At 40.5% G+C, this 24,981-nt stretch overlaps 1 protein-coding gene across 3 annotated transcripts; it reads left to right on the top strand.

Annotated features, from left to right (window-relative positions):
• Nucleotides 1-393: 393 nt before the first annotated feature.
• On the top strand, nucleotides 394-24,943 carry nasp (nuclear autoantigenic sperm protein (histone-binding)). 3 transcript variants are annotated; one of them, XM_072574365.1, is made up of 14 exons: nucleotides 394-655; nucleotides 10,160-10,270; nucleotides 10,539-10,619; nucleotides 11,201-11,310; nucleotides 12,531-13,205; nucleotides 14,200-14,252; nucleotides 14,336-14,412; nucleotides 14,562-14,635; nucleotides 14,799-14,987; nucleotides 21,162-21,355; nucleotides 21,960-22,025; nucleotides 22,145-22,228; nucleotides 22,746-22,883; nucleotides 24,756-24,943. In XM_072574365.1, the coding sequence occupies exons 1-14, from the start codon at nucleotides 600-602 to the stop codon at nucleotides 24,804-24,806; spliced, it is 1,959 nt and encodes a 652-aa protein (XP_072430466.1). In that variant the 5' UTR covers nucleotides 394-599; the 3' UTR covers nucleotides 24,807-24,943. The 3 variants fall into 3 exon arrangements, with proteins under 3 accessions (XP_072430466.1, XP_072430465.1, XP_072430464.1); XM_072574364.1 differs by lacking the exon at nucleotides 12,531-13,205; XM_072574363.1 differs by lacking the exons at nucleotides 394-655; nucleotides 12,531-13,205 and adding an exon at nucleotides 840-994 and having other exon boundaries at nucleotides 22,758-22,883.
• The last annotated feature ends 38 nt before the right edge of the window (nucleotides 24,944-24,981 follow it).

Raw genomic sequence — 24,981 nt, 5'->3', positions numbered from 1 at the left:
CTGATGAAAGGCTTAACAGACAATCAATTCTTCAATGTATAATTTCAGTTACATCACACTGTAAATTTTTGCTATAAATCCTGTGTTACGATCGAGCCCTCTGCTGTCACCTGATGAAGGAGCGTCGCTCCAAAAGCTAGTGTGCTTCCAATTAAACCTGTTGGATTATAACCTGGTGTTGTGTGATTTTTAACTTTGATTTGGAGACCGTTAAGAGAATTGCATACAGTTCAGCTATTTAACAGATTAATTGCACTTTTACTTTCAGATTGCACCCATGCATTTTTCTTTTTAAAAAAAAGGAAAACTCTAAACAAATAACAGCACATCCGTTCAGATTCATTTTCCCGCCAAGGTTAAGGGTGAATAGGAAGTGATGTACAGTGGGGTAAATAAAAGGCGGGAATAGGAGTGGGTTTCTTTCCGCTGCCATTTTTTTAAACAGGGAGGGTTAGGAAACCCGGGAAATATTCCGCGGGAATTACTGCTTCAGTAATTGTCCGTACCGTTCAGACTCTCTGCCAGGATCGAATCCATCTGCACAGAGACAGACAGACACAGGCAGGAAGCGAAGCCCGAGAGCCGACGGAGGATTTGAAATGGCGGATCAGGAACCGAGTGCCTCCACGTCCAGTGTTGCAGGCAGCGCCGAGGGGTGAGTGTTCGCGGCGGCTGAGGAGGCAGTGGAGCCCGGGCCAAGGCTTTCCCCCCACCTCCCCCGGGGGGCTCGGGCTGCTCCGCGCCTGCGCCCACTTGTCACCGCGTTCCATCTCTGCGGTCGCTACAATGGGGAAGGAACGTGAGCCCGGGAGCGCGAGCGGGGGAGGCAGAGCTGCAGGCACACGGCAGTCCCAATGCACAATCCCTCTCCCCGTGACATCGTACCTACCGATGGCGATCTTTCAAGCCTGCTTCATGTGTCTGTGTCCTGCAAGCAAAAGACGAGTAAAAGCGCCGTCCCGTTCGCTTTCCTTTTGCTGATAACTTTAACGTGGTAACCCGAGTGTTTCAGAACAGCCTTTTTTAAAGTGGAACGAGCATTCGAAGCACTTTGTTGAACAAGTGCTTAAATAGTTAATACTTAGCGTCTGTGTTAGCACTCTATTGTAAGAAACTTTGTAGGGGCATCTCCAGCAAATGTTGCTGCTTCACTAAATGAATAATAGGTTCGCGAAGTTGATTCCACCTATCAGAATTCACGCTTCTGGGCACACACTCTGCCGTTGTAATGTTCAATTATACACAGTGTCTGTAATTACCTCCTGGATAAATTATTTGGAAGTGCACATCTTGTGTAACGAGACTATACGTAAATTCGAATTTTCTTTTCCTTTTTTTAAAAGAATGAAAGTGTGTTGTCTGTGGGTGAGGGATACTGACAATGCTGCATTTAATGACTGGTTGCCCTGAGAAAGTATTGATGAATGACCTTGAAATGTTTGGACGGTGTCATGATGCCCCCCCCCCGCTCCCCCCAACCACCACAATAAGTTTGAGCCGAGAATTTTGAGTGATTATAGTTCCTAGAATGACTTGGAAATAAGGTGGTTTAGTCATAGGACATGGTTTACTCTGAAGCAATTTAAGTCTTTGCATTTGTGGGTTGCTTTCACATATATACCTTGGAATACTGTGGACAATATAGAAACTAGGAGCAGGAGTGGGCCATTTGGCCCTTCGAGCCTGCTGTTATTCATTATGGTTAATTCTCTCAATCCCGTTCCTCCTTTTCCCCCATACTAATTAATGTCTTCAAAACCTAAAAATGTATATTTTTTTATATTCTTAATCTACTTAGGCTCTGCTGGAGAATTCCACTGGTTTACCCCCCTGTGACATTTGTATAAAATTTATTTCTGTTCCAGGTGGTGTTTCATTTTGTGACTTGGAGAGGTCAATCTTAGGACTGTTGCTGCCAGATGCTATAATAGTTAGGAATCAATGAGGGACAACCTGAATCACCAGCTGTTGTTGATGCACCAGCTCATGGTACTGTTGGTCGGAGTGACTATTCAGTCTGTATGGAGTTGCAGTTTGTTGTCACATTGAGAAAGCTGTTGATCATGTGTGGCCCTGATTTAGGTTAAATGGGATAAAGTTACACATGTAGCCAGTAGCAGAATGTACTTAACTATAATTTAAACTAGAGGTATATTCCTCACCATGCCATTGCTGTCAAGTCAGGAGGGGGACCCAATCTTCATCGGATGTTTAGGAAGAACACTTGTCATGAACAGGAAAATAAGATACCAAACCTGTAAAACTACAGTCCACAACTACATTTAACAACAGGGAAGGTATGATGGAAGGTGTGCTGGTCATTTCTATCAAAATGCTATCAATATGACTTTCTGTTGGAGGGATGGACTTTGCCCGACCAACTACAAAGGTAAATAGCTCTGGTTGTTGAAGACCAACTGTGGCCCCTGATTATCACTTGTGAACTCCCTCAATAAGATCAAAAGTGCTTGTACAATGTTGAGTTCCAACTGCGATCATCGAAGATACTGAAACTGCTAGTCTTTGCATGCAGCAAGATCAGGATGGCACTTGGGCATGGGCTGTTAGGCAGCAATAAAATTTGTTCCATACAAATGTCAAGCAAATGACATTGCCATCACTGAATTCTTCATTGTTGATAATCTGTGGGTTACCATTGACCAGAAATTGAACTAAACTGGCTCTCCTAAATCCTGCTAATGGGGTTTGTTGTAAATGATATCTCCAGTTGCTGTCAACAACATGTCTTGGACAAATAGGCAGAAAACTAGCCACAAACATACGTGAACATCAACTAGCCACAAAACGACATGACCCACTCTCACTAGTATCCTTCCATACAGATGAGGAAGGACACCACTTAGACTGGGACAACGCATCCATCCTAGGACAAGCCAAACAGCGACACGCACGAGAATTCCTAGAAGCATGGCAGTCCAACCAGAATTCTTATCAACAAACATTGACTTGGATCCCATTTACCACCCCCTGAGAAAAAGAACAGGAAATTGTCACCATGGGAAATTACATCACCAACCCAAGGAAACCCAATCACATCAATAGAATGCAGGCCATGCCAGCAGTGCTTCATGCGGAGACTCACTGACTATGTTACCTAGTATGGTGACGAAATTACTGAAAACGAACCTTCCAGCTCAGTGAGCAAACCTACATCCAGACATGTCTTGGATGTTATATTTCATTGCTGATTAAGTCATGGCTTTATCCAAAACTCAGTCTGTTAAATTCAGCCAAGATAAACCAGTACATAAAAACCTTGACTTTTCAGCTGCATCCTCCAAACCCAGCAATCGCGCCCCCATGGGCTTTCATTTGGACACTTCTGCTGATACCAAATTTTTTATTAAAATAAGTCTTTATCAACTAATGACTTATTTAGCTGAGCTTCTGCCTTGCACTTGTATGGCCAAACTAACATTTATACATTTGAGGTATTGTATGTTCTGTTATGCTTCCTGGGATAAAGAGATTGGTCTCTGAGGAAAAGTATAGTTCACTTTGCCTATACTTCTGAAGTTTAGAAAAATGATAATCTCTTTTTGAAGCATTATAAACTTCTTAAAGGACTTGGAGAGTTAGATGCTGAGGAAAAAGTACCCCCTCTCTACTTGCCCAACTGGGAAATCTAAACCATTGAATCACTCCCTGACCAAGTCAGCCACTTATGACTGAATTGAGATTTTCTTCACTTCACTCTACCCCAGATAGCACTAGGTGCAAAGCTGATGAGTATTTAAAATGGAGTTTCATAGGTTTTATTTCAGTAAAGTGCAGTTAGTGTGGGAGGGTGGATTTGGGGTAGAACGTCCCTAGTGATCTTGCTGATTTATTGCTGCAATGCCTTAGTCTTTGTGGACCATGGGGCTGTGCTGTCATTCAAGAGGGACAACCTGTGGTGATTTAACTTGAAGGTGGCCACCCTTCCAATGAAGGGAGAGGTTGAGGAGGAGAGTCCTTCACACTAACGTCAGCTGGTGATGGGAATTTAAACAGTTAGAATTAAATGTTTCGCAAATCAACTGTCCAACTAACTGAGCTAAACTGACCCCCCTCTTCAATACAGACTCAAAGCTTCAAAATTGCTTCCTCCAGCTCTTCCTGTTGTGAAGTGTGACTACTACTTTGATAAGACTAAGCTTGGAAGGGAAGAATCACTGAATTTTTCTTGCCACTTAAAATTTTCACATTGAAATAGTTAAGCTGCATTAACGCCTTATTTTAGTATTACTTTAAAGAGTAGCTAGCCTAGAAATGGACCTAGTTCTGAACCATCATTCTGAAATAGATTGGTATTATATCTAACATTGTATCACCTAAGTGTTGATTTACAATTACTAAACTGTGAAATTTGTATTCTGAAGAACTTAATTTTAGCATTTGTTCTCTCATTTAAAATTCAAGTTTATCTCCTTTGCTCAGTGACCAAAGACTGACATTGGTTCATTGAACTGTCTGTTTCTCATGGCAAACATTTATCTGTAGCTTAAAAGGAAAAAAGCCTTCTGTACAGGGATAATATTGCTTCAACAAACTTTTTTTCAGTCCTCGCCCAAGTATTTCCATGCTGTGAATATGGGTGTCTAGCTGCTGATTACCCAATGGAACAGGAGGTAGTTAGAACATAGAACATTGCAGCGCAGTACTGGCCCTTCAGCCCTTGATGTTGCATCGACTGGTGAAACCAGTCTGAAGCCCATCTAACCTACACTATTCCATTCTTGTCCATATGCCAATCCATTTAAATGCCCTTAAAGTTGGCAAATCTACTAATGTTGCGAGGAAGTGTGTTCCACACCCCTACTACTCTGAGTAAAGAAATTACCTCTGACATCTGTCCTATATCTATCACCCCTCAATTTAAAGCTATGTCCCCTTGTGCTATCCATTGTCATCTGAGGAAGAAGGCTCTCACTGCCCACCCTGTCTAACTTTAAGTCCCCTCTCAACCTTGTCTCTAATGAAAACAGCCTTAAGTTCCTCAGCCTTTCCTCGTAAGACCCTCCCTCCATACCACGCAACATCCTAGTTAATCTCCTCTGACCCCTTTCCAAAGCTTCCACATCCTTTCCATAATAGAACATAGAACAATACAGCATAGAACAGGCCCTTTGGCCCTCAATGTTGCTCCAACCTGTGAACTATTCTCAGCTTGTCCCCCTACACTATCCCAAAATCATCCATGTGCTTATCTAAGGATTGTTTCAATCTCCCTAATGTGGCTGAGTTGACTACATTAGCAGGTAGTGCATTCCACACCCTTGCCACTCTGTGTTTTTAAAAAAAACCTGCCTCTGACATCTGCCTTAAGTCTATCACCCTTCAATTTGTAGTTATGCCCCCTCGTACGCACTGACGTCATTATCCTAGGAAAAAGACTTTTACTGTCTACCCTATCAAATCCCCTTTTAGCCTCCTCCTCGCCAAAGGCGGCATGATGGCTCAGTGGTTAGCACTGTTGCCTCACAGCACCAGGGACCCGGATTCCATTCTCTCCTCTGGCAACTGTCTGTGCGGTATTTGCACATTCTTCCTGTGTCTGCGTGCTTCCTCCAGGTGTTCTGGTTTCCTCCCAGTCAAAAGATGTGCAGGCTAGGTGAATTGGCCATGCTAAATTGCCTGTAGTATTAGGCGGGGTAAAAACAATGACTGCAGATGCTGAATACCAAATACTGGATTAGTGGTGCTGGAAGAGCACAGCAGTTCAGGCAGCATCCAACGAGCAGCAAAATCGACGTTTCGGGCAAAAGCCATTCCTGATGAAGGGCTTTTGCCCGAAATGTCGATTTCGCTGCTCGTTGGATGCTGCCTGAACTGCTGTGCTCTTCCAGCACCACTAATCCAGTATGTAGTATTAGGCGGATTAGTGAGGGGTGAATGTAGGGGAATGGGTCTGGGTGCGTGGCTCTTCGGAGGGTCAGTGTGGACTTATTGGGCCGAAGGGCCTGTTTCCACACTGTCGGGAATCTAATCTAATAAAAGAACAAGTTCAAGTGTCTCAGCCTTTCCTCATAAGACCTTCCCTCCAGACCAGGCAACATCCTGATAAATCTCCTCTGCACCTTTTCCAATGTTTCCACATCCTTCCCGAAATATGGGGACCAGAACTGTATGCAATACTCCAAATGCAGCCACACCAGAAGTTTGTCCAGCTGCAGCATGACCTCATGGTTCCAGAACTCAGACCCTCCACCAATAAAAGCTAACACACAGTATGCCTTCTTGGCAACTTTCAAGGATCTGTGTACCTGAACATAGATCTCTCTGCTCATCTACACTACCAAGAACCTTACCATTAGCCCAGATCTCTGCATTCTATTACTCCTTCCAAATTGAATCCCCTCGCACGTTTCTGCAAGAAACTCCATTTGCCAGCTCTGCAGCTTATCTATGTCCCTCTGTTACCTACAACATCCTTCATCACCATTCACAACTCTACCAACCTTCGTGTCATCTGTAAATTCACTATCCCATCCTTCTATACCTTCATCCAAGTCATTTATAAAAATGGCAAATAACAGTGAACCCAAAACAATCCTTGCAATACACCACTAGTAACTGAACTCCAAAATGAACACTTCCCATCAACCACCACGGAGTTTTCTCAGCTAGCCAATTTCTGATCCAAACCACTAAATCACCTCAATGCAAAACCACTGTATTTTGTTCAATAGCCTACCATGGGAACCTTATCAAATGCCTTACTGAAATCCATATACATCACATCAACTGCTTTACCCTCATCCGCCTGTTTGGTCACCTCAAAAAAAAACTAAGGTTAGTGAGGCACAACCTACCCTTCACAACAGTGTTGACTGTCCCTAATCAAGTTATTTCTTTATAGATTATAAATCTTATCTCTTGTAATCCTTTCCAACACTTTACCCACAACTGAGGTAAGGCTCACAGGACTATGATTACCAGGGTTGTCTCTACTCCCCTTCTTGAACAAGGAAACATTTGCTATCTTCCCACCTTCTGGCACTATTCCTGTAGATAATGTCAACATAAAGATCAAAGCCAAAAGCTCGGCACTCTCCTCCCTGGCTTCCCAGAGAATCCTAGGATAAATCCCATCTGGTCCAGGGGACTTAGCTGTTTTCACACTTTCCAGAATTTCTAACACCACCTCCTTGTGCACCTTAACCCATCTAGTCTAGTTGCCTGTATCTCAGTATTGTCTTATTCTAGTGTGAATACTGATGAAAAGTATTCATTTAGCACTTCCCCTATCTCCTCTGACTCCATATTCAACTTTGCACTGCTATCCTTGATTGGCCCTGATCTTACTCTAGTCATTCTCTTATTCCTGATCTACCTTTGAAAGCCTTGGGGTTTTCCTTTATCTTATCTGCCAACGACTTCTCATGTCCCCTCCTGGCTCTTCTTAGTTCTCTCTTTAGATCTTTCCTGGCTAACCTGTAACACGAGTGCCCTAACTGAGCCATCACATCTTATCCTGTCATAAGCTGCCATCTTCCTCTTGACAAGATCCAGTATACCTGGACTGAGGCACTGGGGGGTGGCAACTGGTTTGTGACAATGTGGCACTCATTTATACCTTAAGGACTCTACTCAATAGCAGGGCTTTCGAACCCAAACCCTGGCGATGAGAATGCATTGTTGTGTGAATTTCTAGTGTCCTGATTGATGTTGACTAGGTTTAGTATTTTTCCATTGAATGTTTTTAGCTAACCATTATTTGTTTCTGAGAGCTGGCATTTCATTTGACCTCCAGATCCTGATCAAGATCATAACATAGGAACAAGCACATCTTTCAACAAGGTTTACTGCATCTGTTGCTCCCAGTGTGGTCTCCTCTATCTGGGAGACCAAAAGCAGACTCTGAGACAGGTCTGCGGAGCACTTATACTCCGTGCACACCAATCAACGTGACCTTCTAGTTGTCATCCATTTTAACTCCCCTGGTAATATGTCCATCCTCTGCCGCCTCCATTGTCAAAGTGAGGCCAAATGTAAACTGAATGTACAACACCTTTTTTATATTTTGCCTTGGGAGCTTACAGCCCAACAGCCTCCATTTGGAGTTTAGTAGCTCCAAACTATCCATCCCTAGCCTCTCCCATGTCCAGCATTCCCCCTCTTCCCTGCATTCCTGATTTTGACCTAATCTGTCTGTCTACCTATTCACCTCCCTGCTCCATCCCTCCCCACTAACCAATCACAATCGTCCCTACCTGCATCCAGCGATCACCATCTCACTCTCCCTTCCCTCAGCCCCACTGCACTCTGTATTTCAGGGCTCCCTCCCCAGTCCTGATGTAGAGTCCACCCCGAAACATTGAATTTCCTGCTCCTCTGCTGCCTGGCCTGCTGTGCTTCTCCACATCCAGTGTTACTGACACAGGGACAGGAATATGTCATTCAGCTTCTTCAGCCTGCTTCCACTACTCAGTTAGATCTTGGCTTCACCTTTTTTTTTGCACTATCCTCAAACTCTTCCTGATGTTCCTTTTCATTTTTATCTTCATTTTCTAAGTGTCCTTTATAATCGATTCTAGAATTTTCCCTGCTGCTAACATCAAATTAACAGGTTTGCAATTCTACATTTGCTCTCTTGCTCTCTCCCCTTTCTTAAATAGTTGAATTACGTTAGTTACTTACCAGTCTGTAGGAACCTTTTTAAGAATCTGTAGCATCTTGAAAGTGTATGCATTGATCCATCTCTCTAACTGCCTTCAGCAAACTCCCCGCTTAACAAACTCTTATCTGATCTCTTGTGTTTTCAACATTTACGATCTGATGTGAATAGATTAGTGGTAACAGGTGTACATATGGTGCTATATTCTATGCTACAACTGGCAAAGAAGAGTCGAGTTTCATGCTTAAAGTGATTGGTTTATGTCGTTTGACAAAAACCATTAGTGATACTGGATTTTTCAGGGGCTGTATTTATTATAATTTAAAGGTGAAGGTTCAATGTGCTTGTGATTATGGTACTAGATAAGTGATCCAGATGTAATTCGTTCACATTGCAATAGTTGTTGCCAGTGAGGTTTTTTCTATTTAATTTATTTTTCTAATCAACCTATTCAGAAATGTTATGAAACACTTCTGAAGCAAGTGGGACTTGAACCCGGGCCTCCCAGTCCGGCGTAGGGATCCTACCGCATGAGGGCCCTAAATCCTACTGCAGTTGGTATTCTCAGGCAATCTTCCATCCAAAGACTAACCAGGCCTGAGTCTGCTTAGCTTCTGAGATCGGATGAGATTGGGCATTTTCAGAATGGTATGGCCATAGTTTAGTACCTTTTTTGTTTTCTTATTATTTATCGGCCCAACCTGGTCTTTGAACTCTAGCCTGTCATTGATTGATCCATTTGAAGTAGCCTAGTAGGGCTGGATCACCCACAGCCCTAAGAATTTGACAGAAGTGTATTCCTTACTTTTGGAGCAAATTTATCAAGTATTGTAGATAGGTAACCTTCAACAATTGAGGTTTATTGGAAATGTAGGTCTCTGTCCTTTTTAAGATGAAAGATGACATCGGAGCACTACATAAATATCTTGGCTAAAATCAAGCAAAATCATGCTTGCTACTCCAAACTGGACAAGGTGTTAATGAGTTGAAAATGAAATAAGTGCATCAAACAATTGGGAAATACCCCTTTTTAAGTGCTTTTTATCAACTAATTTGAACAGGATTTCTGAAGCAAGCCAAAGTCTTTTGTTTTTAGACCTTTTCAATTGGGAAATATAGTATGTAATGTAACATGAGCTCAGATGGTTTAATCAGAACTGAAACCTTGTTTTTTAAGCAAATTCACCTGGCAACACTGTCATTTTCAGACATGAAGCTTTCATACATGGAAATTGCTCCAAATGGCTTTTTCCTAGTTTTTAATGGACTCGTGAATGATTAGTAACAGTGGCATAATTCCATTTGGCCTAATTGATTTTTGAACAGTTAGCTGCATTGCAATGAAGGCAGTCACACTTTATCTGGAATCTTGTGGCAACCATAATTTAAACTTGATTGACATGTTTTCCTGTTATTTTGAATTTTATTGCCAATCAGAAAGTTTTGTTTTAAATTGGGGAGATTTTGTTGGCGATGTAACTTTTTATATATATGAATAAGTCTATCTCCTATTCATTCATGAAATGCTTACTTTAACAGTGCTGATGTCAGTGCTGAAGCCACAAAGTTACTTGGAACTGGCAAACGACACATGGTGATGGAAGATTTTGTAGCAGCAGTCAATACCTTTCAAGATGCGTGCAGGCTATTGTAAGTATGTTTATGGACTGTTGGATGATGTAAAGCTTGCAGAGGATACCAGTTCCTCTGGAAATAGTAGTGTTCAGAAGTCAGCATCATGGGGAAAAGAGTTCATTCGTAGATATTTCAATTTTTAAAAGCTAAACTATGTGGATAGCTTAACGTAGCATGTTCAATTTCTTTGTTCTGTTATTTCTTTTTGTTTCTATCATTATAATTGGTACAACCATGACAGTATGGCCATACAAAATCTTGATCTGTTCCCTTTGATTTAAAGGAGTGAAAGGCATGGAGAAATGGCAGATGAATGCGGAGAAGCCTATTTCTGCTACGGAAAAGCCCTTCTGGAGTTAGCAAGGTTAGTTTATAAACTAGATGAACAAGAATAGACTAAGTAGTATTCCTTTAGTCACTTGTGGGACATGGGTGTTATTGGCCGACTGGCATTTTTATTGCCAGTCCCTAGCTGCCCTTAAACTGAATGGCTTGCTAGGTTGTTTGAGAATTAAGCACATTGTTGTAGGTCTGGAGTCACATGCAGGCCAGACCAGGTAAGAGTGGCATTAGTGAAGGAATACTTAAAACAGAAGAATGTCCTCTGTTAAAATATTATTGCAGCTGTTGTAACATGTAATTTCCTGATTTCTTAAGTCTTTAGCCCCCTAGTATTTATTGTTTTAAAAATATTGTGCTAAGCAGTTAGATTCTTATGGGTTTTAAGCATTTTTTTTAAAAGGATAACATTTGATTAACAGGCAAGTTTAAGACCAACCATGTCTGTTCTGCAATCTATTTCTGTTTGTCAGTTAGAACCTTCTTTAAAACTTACATTTGCAAAGCATTAGTTGTCCTCTTTAAACTACCCAATTACCACACTGTAACTTTGGATTGCGAGTGTTTGATAGAGGAGGATGATCATCGTACTTTCTTGTATCTCAGAATGGAGCGTGGTGTTCTTGGCAATGCTCTTCAAGGAGTTCCTGAAGATGATGATGAAGAAACAGCAGCAGATGAGGACTCCAAAGTAGAAAATGCAGAGAACGTCGATGGTGAATATCTTCTACTTAAAAGATTTGTTTTGTGTTAATACTTTGTTTGGTCTTAATTGCAGAACTTATGTAGACCTATATCTAGCTTGCTTTCTTCCTCCATTTTTGAAGGAACATGTATTTCACGGGGGGCAGTGTTGGATACGATTGGGGGCTGGGCAGGGTGGTGTTGTGAGGAGGGAGATGGTGGTGGTGCAGTTTTGGGGCACTGGCTCCTGAACAGGGAACCGACCTTTTTTAAAAAACTCCCGAGCCCCAGAGGAAAGGCATTTAATTGATTAACTGAATAATCGATTATCCAAACAAAATAGTGCCTGCCCATCTTGTTTGGATAAGTCAAGGTTTCCCTGTACTTGGGGATTGTAATTTGGTAATCGTGGCATATTATTTATTTGTAAAGAGGTCGACTGGAAATTGAAGTTTGTCGCATAGTGACAAATTTACCATTTTAATGTGGTGATAGCTGCCATTATAGAAAGAATAAAAGCTGGCTTGCGTATACATCAGTGTAGAATATTTGTGTTGGCCAAAGGCCGAAGTGACAAAGGGACAGTGCTCTGAAAGTTTTGTGATTGTCTGTAACCTGGTGTTGTGACTTCTGACGTTGTCCACCCTAGGCCAACACTGGCATCACAACATCTTTGTGTTGGACCATTGTCAAGTAAAAATGTAGTTCAAATAATTTAGGTGGATATAAATGCCAGCTTTGTACAAAAGTTTGAGGACCTGCCAATATTCTTGGTGAAACTAATATTTGAATTGATCTAATCTCCATAAATTGTTAATTGAAGGTTGATTTTATTCGCCTGTAGAAGTGTTTGCATGTATCATTTTGACCTTCATAGTTGCATTTGGTATCATGATTTCTTGGTGAAATGGGCTTCCTGAGAAATGAACAAATATTGCATCAGTATAGTTTGGGATGAAAATCATTCAGTTGTTAAAAGCATGTTTGACCTGAGTTAGTGAGCAGGTGTTTGGATCTTTGTAGCCAGAATGTGCCAAATAACCGAAGAAACCCAAGAGCAAAATGGAGGCAGGAAATGAGTTAATGATTTACCAGTGGCTACATTAATCTCTACTGTTGATGAAACCTAAAATTTACCTGATGTTATTTATCCACTTTTTCTGATCTTTTTTTAATTGTGACTAAATCCAGATTTCTTAGCCACCATTGGGAACTTCAATTTCATGCATTCTTTTCTCCTTGATGTGTATAGAAAAAGAGAGGGAGGAATTGAGGGAGCAGGTGTATGCAGCACTAGCTGAAGAAAAGGATAAGCCTGCAGACGAGGAAGCACCAGCTGCAAATGTTTCTGCTGATCAGGATGTAGCTCACCAGGAAATAGAGAGCCATACTGAGACTCCTGATGAAGAGAGAGTAAGCACTGCAGGAGTGCTCTGTACAACCAAGAATGAAGCACTGTTTGAAATTGAATCGTCCATTGTCCAGGATGATGTCCTAAATGAACAAGTGGCTAAAACAGCAGGTTGTTCTCCAGGGAATTGTGATCATGCCCAGGAAGGGAAAGTACAGGACCAAGTGAGCATTCCAGAAGATGTAAAGGACCATCTCCAAGTTAAGAACAGTTCTAGTGAGGAAGTGGCTGCAAACGATTCCCCTATGATGGATAATGCTGGGGTGAAGGTGACTGCTGGTGAGACTGTGAAAGTAGTTGATGAAGTAAAACTGGAACACAACATAGCCCTTCCTCCACAGGATTCTTTAGTGGATAGAGATATGAAAGCACATGCTGAAGAGGCATCAGCTCAAGAACAGCTGAGTGTTGATGAGAGTGAAGAAAATGAGACAAAATCAGTTGAAAGTAAACTCTCAAATCAGAAGACAGAGGATGGGACAGCTGGTTCTGAAGAACCAATGGAAGAGGGTGCAGGTATTAATTTGAGGACAAGTGTTCAGATTTACAAAGTTGGTTTATTGACTTATCAATTGAATAAAATTACAAATTGTCGATGCTGACACTCCTAACACTTTTTTTATGGCTTTCTGTATAATTGGTTTTGATAACCACTTGGTAAATCTGTCCACTCACTTCTGTAAGAGCACAGAAAAGGAGAAAATGGTGGTTTCTCTAAACTTGCACTAATCACTGGGGATAAAGCTATCTTACAAGTTTTAATCTTTGCCACTGAGTTTTAAAAATCTTAATGCACGATTGTTTTAAAATGCAGGGCATTAATTCTTTGTGTAATGCAGTGCTGAGAAATGCACTGTTACTGTAATTACCTTTCATTATTACTGAGGGTTTAAATTTTGTATTAATAGCTTTAAGGTGAATGGCCAAACTCTGAAATAGAGTAAGACTCCCAACTCCTGGAATTTTGTTCATTATTCTGCTCCTAGCTATTAGGCCCAAATTTGTGTTATGTTAACACCTTATCTATTACTGACTTCTAATGCAATTGTATTGTGCAACCCTTCAATGAGGGTAGAGTAGACTAACTGGATAGCTTTGGTTCTGGGATTGTTAAAAAGCTGTCTGCATTGGTTTTCTAGTCTGCTACTGTAGTGGCTACTTATCTAGCTGCTAGCCTGGATGGCTTTCAAACCTCTGCAGGATATAGCAGATACTTTTCCCATTTTAAATCTCCAATTGTTTCAACAATTAAATTCTGTTGACTTTGGAAAATTTTGGCTTTGGATCTAGAATGAGTTTATTCCCAGTAAGCATGGCTGTAGTGTAAGTTGCCAATAATTCGACAATGAACATGCTCATTACAGGGCACTAAATCTGTGCTTCATAAAGCTAGTGGGCATTGCTGAAATGAAACACTGGAGCAGCATATAAGATTGATGTAATCTTTTACAGAATGTTCATATTACACAACTATAAATTACCATTTGTTTGTTTGCATTTATCTTTCCAGATGCTGCTGATGCAAGTGGTGGTGATGAAAATGAAGAGACTGGGGAAGAAAAGGTAGGTTTATCTATTCTTGAAGCTCCCTTTTAAAGACTAGATTGAGTTTGAATTTGAGTTAAAATACAAACTATTTATTGCAGGATGCTGAAAGTGAGGAGGTTGATAATTTGCAGCTGGCCTGGGAAATGCTTGAATTGGCAAAAGTGATCTTCAAAAGGCAAGTATTCAAATAGGTCACTGTTAACATGGTTTTATGTATTTACCAAATAGGAACTAGAGTATAATATTCAATTTTTCCAAAAATGGAAACATTCTATGCATTTGTCGTGTATCACAAGTTCAGCTCCAGTTGTTCACTCTCTCTAGACAAGAAAGAAAAGAAATACAACTCTGTGCAGCTCAGGCTTACCTGAAACTTGGAGAAGTTGGAATAGAATCTGGTAAGATATTTTAAAAACTGTGGTTTTTTCAACATATACACTTGTGCCTCAAGTTTATTTTTGTCAGTATTTCAATAGAAACTAACAATTGAGCTTATCCATATGGCATTGATGTGTTTAAAGTAGATGGACTGGAGATTAATGCAATCTTGTTCAATTACAGAGAACTACACTCAGGCTGTTGAAGATTTCCACGAATGTCTGACCATTCAGGAAAAACACCTCGAGGGACATAACAGACTACTAGCAGAGACCCATTATCAACTGGGGTTGGCTTACAGCTTGAATAATCAATATGATTTCTCTTTGAAACATTTCAAGGAGTCTTTTAATGTCATAGAGAAAAGGTTAGGTAAGGAGATCCAGTTTGTTTAAACTGTAAAGCTGGCTGGATAGCACATGCAATGCCAACACTGCTATCATTGTTTGTCTGACTAAGCTGTACTATGTTGGTGAACATCTTGGATGTTTTTCCAAATAAGACTTGAGCTGTGTTACAAATGAGCATGATTTGAATTCAATAGCCAGTATTCAACATCAGTTTGGGAAAGAAAACCGATTTAAGTACAGTTAATGTTTCAGCCTAACAAGCAGAAAGGCAGGCTTTTTCAAATTTTTCTTTCATTTCGGAAGACAAATGAAATAATGTATGTGTGATGTTACAATATGAGTGGGGAGAGACCTGGATCTGGCTGTTCACGTATGCACGAATCTTTAAAGGTGGCAGGGCAATTTGATAAGAATGTTAAAATATGTGGAATTCCTAGATTTATAGAGACACTGCTCATTGGTAGAAATGCAATATTATAAAACACTGGTTAGTCCTCAGGTATCCAGTTCCAGGCATGACACTTCTTGATAGATGTCAAGACCATGGAAATGGTCCTAGATTTCCTGGAATGATACTAGTCGTGAAAGACCTAATGTGGGGAGATTAGAACACCAAAACTAGTTGAATGGAGATTTGGGGTCAAAATTGAGGTTTTGATACATGTCAAGGAAAAACTAATAGTTTGATCACTTAACTGGAGACCATAAAATTGGTAACCGAATCATAGGGAGAGTTGACTTTCGTGCTGAGTTATTTGGAATACGTTGCTTGAATGGCTGGTCGAAGTATGTACGATAGCAACTTTCAAATGGTAATTGGCTAATACTGTAAAAGGAATATGTGCACAGTTAAGGATACATGGAGTGGGCCTAATAAATAGCTTTCAAAGAACATGCACAGAATTACCCCTATTTGTACTGACAAAACCAGAATTGCTGTACGAATTGTCCTTTCTCTTGTGTCTTCTCTCTCTCTGTACTTTAGCAACCTTGATCAAGTTTAGGCACTCAAGTTTTAGTCTTTGACTTTAGTTAGCCTTCTCAGATTTGAGTTATGAAATAAATTCAAGCTCAACGTTGGAATTTTGCTCAAATCTTTTCTCTTAAATTTACCTTTGTATGTGAGATTGGAAGCAATATAGAGTCAGAGATGTACAGTATGGAAGCAGACCCTTCAGTCCAACTTGTCCATGCCAACCACATATCCTAATAATAATAATCTAATCCCATTTACCAACACTTGGCCCATATCCCTCTTAAACCCTTCCTATTCGTGTACCCATCCTGATGTCTTTTCATGTTGTAAATGTACCAGACTCCACCATTTCCTCTGGCAGGTTATCCCATACATGCACCACCCTTTGCGTGAAAAGGTTGCCCCTTAGATCCCTTTTTAAGTTTTTTTTTCCTTCTAAACCTAAGCCCTCTAGTTCTGAACTCCCCCACCGCATGGAAAATACCTTGTCTATTTATCCTAATCTTGCCCCTCATGATTTTATAAACTTCTATTAGGTCACTCCTCCGCTTCTGTTGCAGGGGCTGATCTGTGCGATCTGTTAGGATTCTCAACCAAACGCACTTACTGCAGACATAATCACCACCAATAACATGGAAACTCTCCCTAATCTTTCACATCTGAAGGGAAGAGCTCATCACTTTACTGAAAGTCATCTTTGCTCTTTAACAGTCTATGGACCCAGAAAATAGCACCACCTTATTGCTCTCATAACCACTGCTCCAGGCTAACTTAGTGCCTATGTTTTATTTTTAAATTTAATTGAGACAGATCTCAATAAAACACATAATCAAAAAAGAACCCACTCTACTCACTGTTGCAGGTTTACAGCAAGTTTTAAAATCTATGCACTATCTTCTCCCGTGCTGTGAGCTCTCCTGCACAGGTTCCTCCAAGGTCAACTTGTTAATTTTTCCTAGTCACCCTTTGATGTCCAGAGATACTTGAACTCTAACAGCAAAGGCAGTAACTGTGCAGATTCATTGTAACAGACAGCAGTGTAACTTTCTCTGACCATGTGGTCTCTGCCTTTGTCTGTCTTTCTGCTTTTTCAAAGTGCTGTTGTTTAGTTCTCCTTTTTTTTCCCTCCAGAGTTCCAAAACAACACAACAGCTTATAAAACAGTAGTTGCTGCTCCTGGAATTGGAGGAAATCCCCTCAAGTGGCAGTTCTTACAGCCATATTTTTTCTTGTCCTCCATCTTGGATTACCCAGAATCCTTTTTACCTATGATTTGAAGATTGGCTTACGTGGAAAGGAAGAACAGGAATAAACTGATACCTGTATGTAACTAGGGGAATGTCATAAAATCATTAAAGCTGAAGGCCAAGCACAGAATTGTCCAGTGACTAAGAAGTGTGTGTGTGATCCAAATTGCCAACTCGCTGGGAAAGAACTAGGTGGAGAATGTAGAGGGATATATGTAAGTATGCAAGGTGGCAGGTGGAGCATAATGTGGGGTGAGTGACATTTTTCCCTTTGAGAGAATAGGAAAACTTTTTTTTTGTTTGAAGAGATGATGGTAAATGTTGTGGGTTCTTGTACGTTAATCAAGGTTTAATAGGCAATTACAGCTAGCAGATATTTCAGCTCTTGAAATAAAAGATAAGTATGCGGTAGCCTTGTTGCATGCAAACCTTTTTGGAGCATATCTAGAGTACTGTATGCTGCTTTGGTCTCCTTGCATAAGAACGGATGGAGGTGGATGTTTACTAGATCGCTTTCCAAGATAAGCACATTGTCCTGGGGGATGATAGAATGGGCCTATAATCTATGGAAATATAAAGAATGAGAAAGTGATCTAAATTAAATTATATAAAATGACCAGCCCAAGACATGGTCCACATAGGTATCAACGATATCGGTAGAAAGGGGGATGGAGATGTAAGGTAGGATTTCAGGGAGTTAGGGTGGAAGCTGAGAGCCGTTTGTTACCCGTGCCACATGATCGCGAGGCAAGGAATGGGGAGAGATCATCTGAATTTGTGGCTGCAGGGATGATGCAGGGTTTTAGGTACTCTGGATAAATGGGGCTCATTCTGGGGAGATGGGACCTCTACAAACTGGACGGTCATCACTTGAACCAGAGGGTACTAATATCAGAGGTGGGAAATTTGCTGGCGCTATTCAGGTGAGTTTAAACTAGCTCATCGGTGGGATGGGAACCTGAGGTGTATCCCAAAGCACAGGCGGATGAGAGTAAGGAGGACTGTGACAGGATTTGTCACAGAAATGTGCTGGCAGAAAGCAAACTGGTTTGAAGTGTGCTTTGAAGTATCCAGAATAAGGTAGGTGAGTTTGCAGCATGGATAGGTACCTGGGACTTCGATGTTGTGGCCATTTCGGAGACATGGATAGAGCAGTGTCAGGAATGGATGTTGTAGGTTCCAGGGTTTAGATCTTTCATTAACAATAGGCAAGGCAGTAAGAGAGGGGGAGGTGTGGCCTTGTTAGTCAAGGGTAGTATAACAGTGGTTGAAAGAACTTCTGACAAGGACCCGTCTACTGAGGTAATATGGGTGGAGGTTAGAAACAGGAGAGGAGAGGTACCACTGGAAGTTTTTTTTGTATAGGCCCCTTCCAAGTTCCAGGGAGCTGGAGGGAAGGGTTAGCAAAATAATTCTGGCAGAAGTGAAAGGAACAGGATGGTCATTATGCGGGACTTTAATTTCCCCAACATTGACTGGAAATGCTATAACTCTTGTATGCCGGATGGACAAAAACAGATCCTATGTGTGCAGCAGGGTTTCCTGACACAGTATATCGAATGACTGACGAGGAGAGGCCACACTGGATCTGGTGCTTGGTAATGACCCAGGCCAGGTGTTTGATTTAGTTGTAGGTGAGCACTTTTGGAGAGAGTGATCATAATTCAGTTATGTTTAGTTTGGCAATGGAAAGGGATAGGTACATGCCACAGGGCAAGAGTTGTCGATGGGGCAAGGGCAATTATAATACGATTAGGCAAGACTTAAGAGGCATAAAATGGGTATCAAAATGCTGGGGATGGGGACAATTGAAATATGGAACAGGTATTGCAAGTCCTTGATAGGTATGCCCCTGTCGGGCAGGGAGGAAGTGACCAGGTAAAACAACAGTGGTTTACTAAAGAAATTGTATCTCTTGTTAAGTGGAAGGAGGCTTGTGACAGACTAGATGGTTTAGATGAAGGACTGGGGAGTTAGATTAGCTAGGAAGGATTTAGAGTTAAGAAGAGCAAAGAAGGGACACGAGCAGTCTTTAGCAAATAGAATAAAGGAGAAACCTAAAGCTTTCTATAGGTATGTGAGGAATAAAAGGATGACTAGGGTAGGAATAGGGGCCCGTCAAAGACAGACATGGGAAGTTGTGTATGGACTCTGTAGAGGCTAAACTAATATTTCTCATTGGCTTTCTCATTGGAAAAGAGAATATTGTAGAGGAGAAGAATGATATGAGATATTAGACTATAAAGGATTGAGCTTAGTAAGAAGAGGTGTTATCAATTCTAGGAGTGAAAGTGGACAAGTTCCCTGGGCTGGATGGGATTTATCAGGGGATTCTCTGGGAAGCTGGGGAGGAGATGGTGGAGCCTTTGGTACTAAACCTTTAGACAATGATGACTCAAAGATCAAAGCCAGAGGACTGGAGGATTGCAAATGTTATGCCCTTGTTTAAGAAGGGCAGGAGAGATGACCCAGGTAATTATAGACCAGTGAGCCTAACGTGTTGTAGGAAGAGTTTTGGAAAGGATTATAAGAGATAGGGGTTATAATCATCTAACAAGCAACAACTTGATGAAACCATGTTGATTATCTGAAATCAAGGGCAGGTCATGTCTCTCAAACCTCATTGAGATTTTTGAGAAGGTGACTGAGCATGTGGATGAGGGTAAAACAGTTGACATGGGGTACACCGATTTCAGCAAAGTGTTTGATAAGGTTCCACATGGTAGGCTATTGGAGAAAATGCAGAGGCATGGGTTTGAGGGCGATTTAGCAGTTTGGATTAGAAACTGGCTTTCTGTAAGAAGGCAGTGAGTGGTGGTTGATGGAAAATATTCAGCCTGGAGTCCGGTTACTAGTGGTGTGCTACAAGGATCTGTTTGTCATTTTTATAAATGACTGACACAGGCATAAGTGGATGGGTTAGTAAGTTTACAGATGACACTAAAGTTGGAGTAGTGGAAGAATGTTGCAGGGGGACTTGGATAAACTGCAGAATTGGGCTGAGAGGTGGCAAATGGAGTTCAGTGCAGATAAATGTGAGGTAATTCACTTCGGGAAGAATAACAGGAAGGCAGAGTTCTGGGTCAATGGAAAGATTCTTGGTAATGTTGATGTGCAGAGGGATCTTGGAGTCCATGTACATAGATTCCTGAAAGTTGCCATCCAGGTTGATGGTGCTGTTAAGAAGGCATACAGTGTGTTAGGTTTTATTGGTGGAGGGATTGAGTTCTGGAACCATAACGTCATGCTGCAACTATACAAAATGCTAGTGTGGCTGCACTTGGAATATTGTGTACAGTTCTGGTCGCCCCCTTACAGGATGGATGTGGAAGCATTGGAAAAAGTGCAGAAGAGATTTACCAGGATGTTGCCTAGCCTGGAGGGAAGGTCTTATGAGGCAAGGCTGAGAGACTTTGGTCTGTTCTTATTGGAAAGAAGGCTAAGAGGGGCTTTGATAGAGACATACAAGATGATCAGAGGATTAGATAGGGTGGACAGTGAAAGCCTTTTTTCCTAGGATGATGTCAGCTTGTACGAGGGGTCATAACTACAAATTGAGGGGTGATGGATTTGACAGATGCCAGAGGCAGGCTCTTTATTCAGAGAGTGGTAAGGACGTGGAATACCCTGCCTGCCGATGTAGTCAACTCAGCCACATTCGGGGCATTTAACCAATCCTTGGACAAGCACATGGATGGTGATGGGCTTAGATTAGTTCACAGGTCAGCACAACATAGAGGGCCGAAGGGCCTGTTCTGTGCTGTATTGTTCTATGTTTGAAAATTCCTTGACATCTGCCAATCCAAACCTGAGAATTTTTTTTTTTTGCTGTCTGTCTTCCCTCTCTCATCCAATACCTGCTTTTGTATCAAAGTTAACTCTTAATGGCTGCTTTAAGCTTCTAGCCATTTGGTACGTTTTGAAGGAAAGTTGTTAAATCTGTAGTTAAAACTGATTTATGCTTTGTTTGTAGCCATGTTAACAGAGCGAATTGAGAAAGCAGAAGAGAAAGGCAAATCTCCAGCAAAAGACACCGATGCTGTTTCTGAAGATAAGCGGGAGATTGAGGAACTTAAAGAGCTATTGCCAGAAATAAAAGCAAAAATTGAAGATGCAGAAGAATCCAAGGATGATGGAAGTGCAAATAAAGCCCTCCAGGAAACATTGGTCAGTACAAGTTAAATAGGAAATTCATAGAATGGCATGGGAGCAAGACAACTGGCTGCTTGATTTAGAATCTATGAAAAGTGTGCCTATTGTTTGGGGTAATAAAGGGGTCAGTATATCACTTGTAGAAATTTGTTTAAAGAAAGTGGTAGTTGCATCTGAGGATCAAAAACAATAAATGGTGTGGTCTATATGGTGTCTTGACAAGAACCTGTTGGTGTTAATACTCTAATAGTCTATCATTGAAGCTATTACTAAACTTCTATTTCCTTTTTATTAAGAAACTTTTTGGAAGCACTGATTTACCTCATCCACTTGCAGTGTTGTCTATTGATAAATGGACTATCCTATATTTACAACCTTTTTTAAATTTCTCCTCTTGTCGCCCCAAACACTCCATTCTCTGTCTCACCCTCCACCCACCCAGCAATTGTGTTCCTTCACATCAGTTCATTTTCTGTTTAACTGCTTACTCTGCACGTTCTCTGTAGTAATTGCATTCTTCCCTTTGGTGTTGGCTGTCTGCAACCTCGACTATTACCTTCTGGTCATTTTGAGTATATAGGCATTATAATAGTGTAAGTTACTATTTTTCTTTCTGCAGTCTAGACCATCTGCCTTTACAGGACTTGAAAAACCCAGTCTTGCAAGCAGTGCACCAACATTAGCTGTAAGTAATTTGTGAAACATTTATCTCATTAGGCAGACAGCTTTTGATTCCAATTTTTTGCTTCAATGAGAGGGCCTTGATTTGTAATTTTATTTTTCTCTCTTAACTTTAAATTGTAGGTGCAGACTGGAAAAGTAACGGATGAAGCTTCGACTTCCAGCTCAAACTGTGTATCGAACATCACTCATTTAGTAAGGAAAAAAGTAAGTTTAGTTTGGATTTGTTCCTTCCTATCCAATGAACATGGTGTGCCCATCCAGTTTAGATTGCAGCAAAAATAAATGAAATCTGCTTTCACTTTAGATTGCTGCAGTATTTGTCATGGGCTTGTATAATTTGTCTTGGTATAAGCTAATTTGAGACTTCGGGTCTTAATGTCCTTGAGAGTAGGATATGCTGTTTGCTTAAAGCTAACAGTGAAGAAGAGGGCCTCCTTAAAGTTTCTTCTACTTTTCTGCAGTCACAGGCTTCTACTTTTCCAGAATGAAACTGCATGCAGAGTTTGAGTTGTTAGTCCACTGGTCAAAGCCATTTGCCATAATCCATGATTGTTTTGCTGGTGTCCAAGTTTTACAAGTAGGAGAAATTCAAGAAGAAACTAGTTGACAGCTACCGCTTTTCAGTTCTAGTTTTAACATTTTTGTGCATATTTAAATTATATTGTTGAAATGCTAATGTACATATTATGCTGAAGTGTAAAATGTATTTAAACTTTTAAAGTCTTCATTACAGAGGAAACCTGAAGATGGCGAGCGGGATAACAAAGATCCTAAAAAAGCCAAGCAGGAGGAGTCTGCTGTGAATGGTGGATGTGGAGATACCGCTCATGATAGGAATGGAGTTCCTGAGAAAATGGAAGTAAGTTCATTTTGTTATAGTCCCTGTTGAATGTGGTAACTCTGAAAAGAAGTTCAAATTTTCAATGATTGTCTGAAACAGTCATATGACAAGATTTCGAGTTTTAAGACTTAATTACTATGACTGAGAAAATATTATTTTGGTATGCACATATTCAAAGCTAGGAATGTTTTCTCAGTTAACTTTAAAAATGTCCCACTTCCTTTTCCCTTTTCTCAGGTGGAATGTTTCTAAGCTCTATGCCAACTTTCACTTTGAGTAACCCTGAAGATTTTTACTTATAACCAGAGCCAGGGGAATCTTCTAGCCTTGTTTAAATCCTTATACTGTCTTCAGAAATCAAGCTCCCAGCTGTATTTTGTGATCAATAAGAGGCTAGATCTGTAACTCTTACCCACTTGGACCCTGTCTTCATGGCAACATGATTCACGTGGGTCTTGTATCTAGTTTGAAATATGGTTAACTGTCTTCTAAATCAGATTTTTTTTCTTTTTCAATCTTGGAATTAAGTAGATATTTTAAATTCAAGCCTTTTTATAAAACTTCACTTCACTAACACTTCAGAGTCTTGATAATGTGACCATTGGGATAGTTTTGATCTGCTCTCTTCTTCAATTTACACAGTGAGCAGATAGCTAGGCCTCTGCTCATGGGTTTACTGATAAGTTGAGCCAAAAACCGATGTTTTGCTTGCACCACAAATAAGTAATTTGAGCTCCACTGCTGGTATGATGTCAGGTATGAAGGCACAATGACTGTCAATGTGTGTCACGCAACATGTCCTATTCATAACTGACAGTGTCACACATATGGTCAACCAGCCCATGTTTGCAAACTTAAAAATGTATAAACCATCACGTGATTCTTCCATTGGAACTCAGTTAAAACAATTCAGACTACTAAAGTTCACCACAAACTAAGATTATCTGCCATGCTCAGTGTGATGTGCTCGAAGCTCCGTACATAAATAATGAGGACCCAGTTTGTATTTACATTGCACCCTTTTTCAAAAAAGGGCTAAGGGGAACAGCCCAACTCTGCTGCATTTCCATGACACCTTTCTGACCAGTGTATTTACCTGGTCTGAGAATGAAGATAGACTGTGTTCATGTTGCAGCTCCAAGGCAAGCAATCAGCACCCTCTGTGCTGTACACAGTGATGTCTCTGCCTTTTCAAGCTTATATTTTGCATTCCAAGTATGAGTGCAAGACAAAAATGTTCAACTTCTCATCTCTTTTTAGCAATGTTTAAGATCTGTACTACCAGGAATTTATTCATTGTAATCTAAAATGTCATGTGACCATTTAGAAGCTGCTTAGTGTATATTTACATAACATGTCAACAATATCAAAATATAGAATACTACCAGTTATAATTAAAGATACAATCTATCTTTTGTTATTGGGAAGCAAATTTAACTTGTTGCCAAAATGTTGACCAGTTGGATGCTTGCCGCTCATTCAAAAAGTACTTATGTGAAGTGCTGGAACTACTCAGCAGGTTTAGCAGCATCTGCAGAAAATATCAGTATTTTGCCTGTAGCTGTATATAGTGTTTTTTTAAATAAAATGGGTCTGGTGCATGTGGTGATTATATAATTAATGAAATTGTTCTAGCCAATAGTTTGGTTTTCAGGTAGATGTGTTTCCACATTTGGTTCTCCCTTCAGTTTGCAGTGAGCAGTAAAAGTCAGTTGTTCAAAGTGGAATTTTTAGATATAAATAAGAAGGATCTGTAGCTGCACAATTTAATGTTATTAATAAGCTATGTATATCTCAACTAGTCAGATAACTATTTTGGGCATAAGAAATATTAATGGACGTTTTCCAAATTTAAGACAAAACTTCTAACTTCATTCTTCTTTTTTTTAGTCTGAAGAATCTGTTTCCTCAAAGAAGTCTGAACCTGAAGCTCAGTGCTAGTTAAGATATTCAGATGGCCGGCAGCATTTTTGCCTGCAAACTGGATCTTTTTGTACATAATGTATTTTTGATTGGCTTTTTTGAACTGTTTTTGTAACACTGTGGAAATATTCAATAAAGATAATGTGATTTGCAAATATGGGTCTTAAGAACATTTAACAACTTTACATGTGCA

Source organism: Chiloscyllium punctatum, chromosome 7, assembly GCF_047496795.1.
Source record: "Chiloscyllium punctatum isolate Juve2018m chromosome 7, sChiPun1.3, whole genome shotgun sequence".
Taxonomy (NCBI): Eukaryota; Metazoa; Chordata; class Chondrichthyes; order Orectolobiformes; family Hemiscylliidae; genus Chiloscyllium; species Chiloscyllium punctatum.
This window is presented reverse-complemented; position numbering and strand designations above follow the sequence as displayed.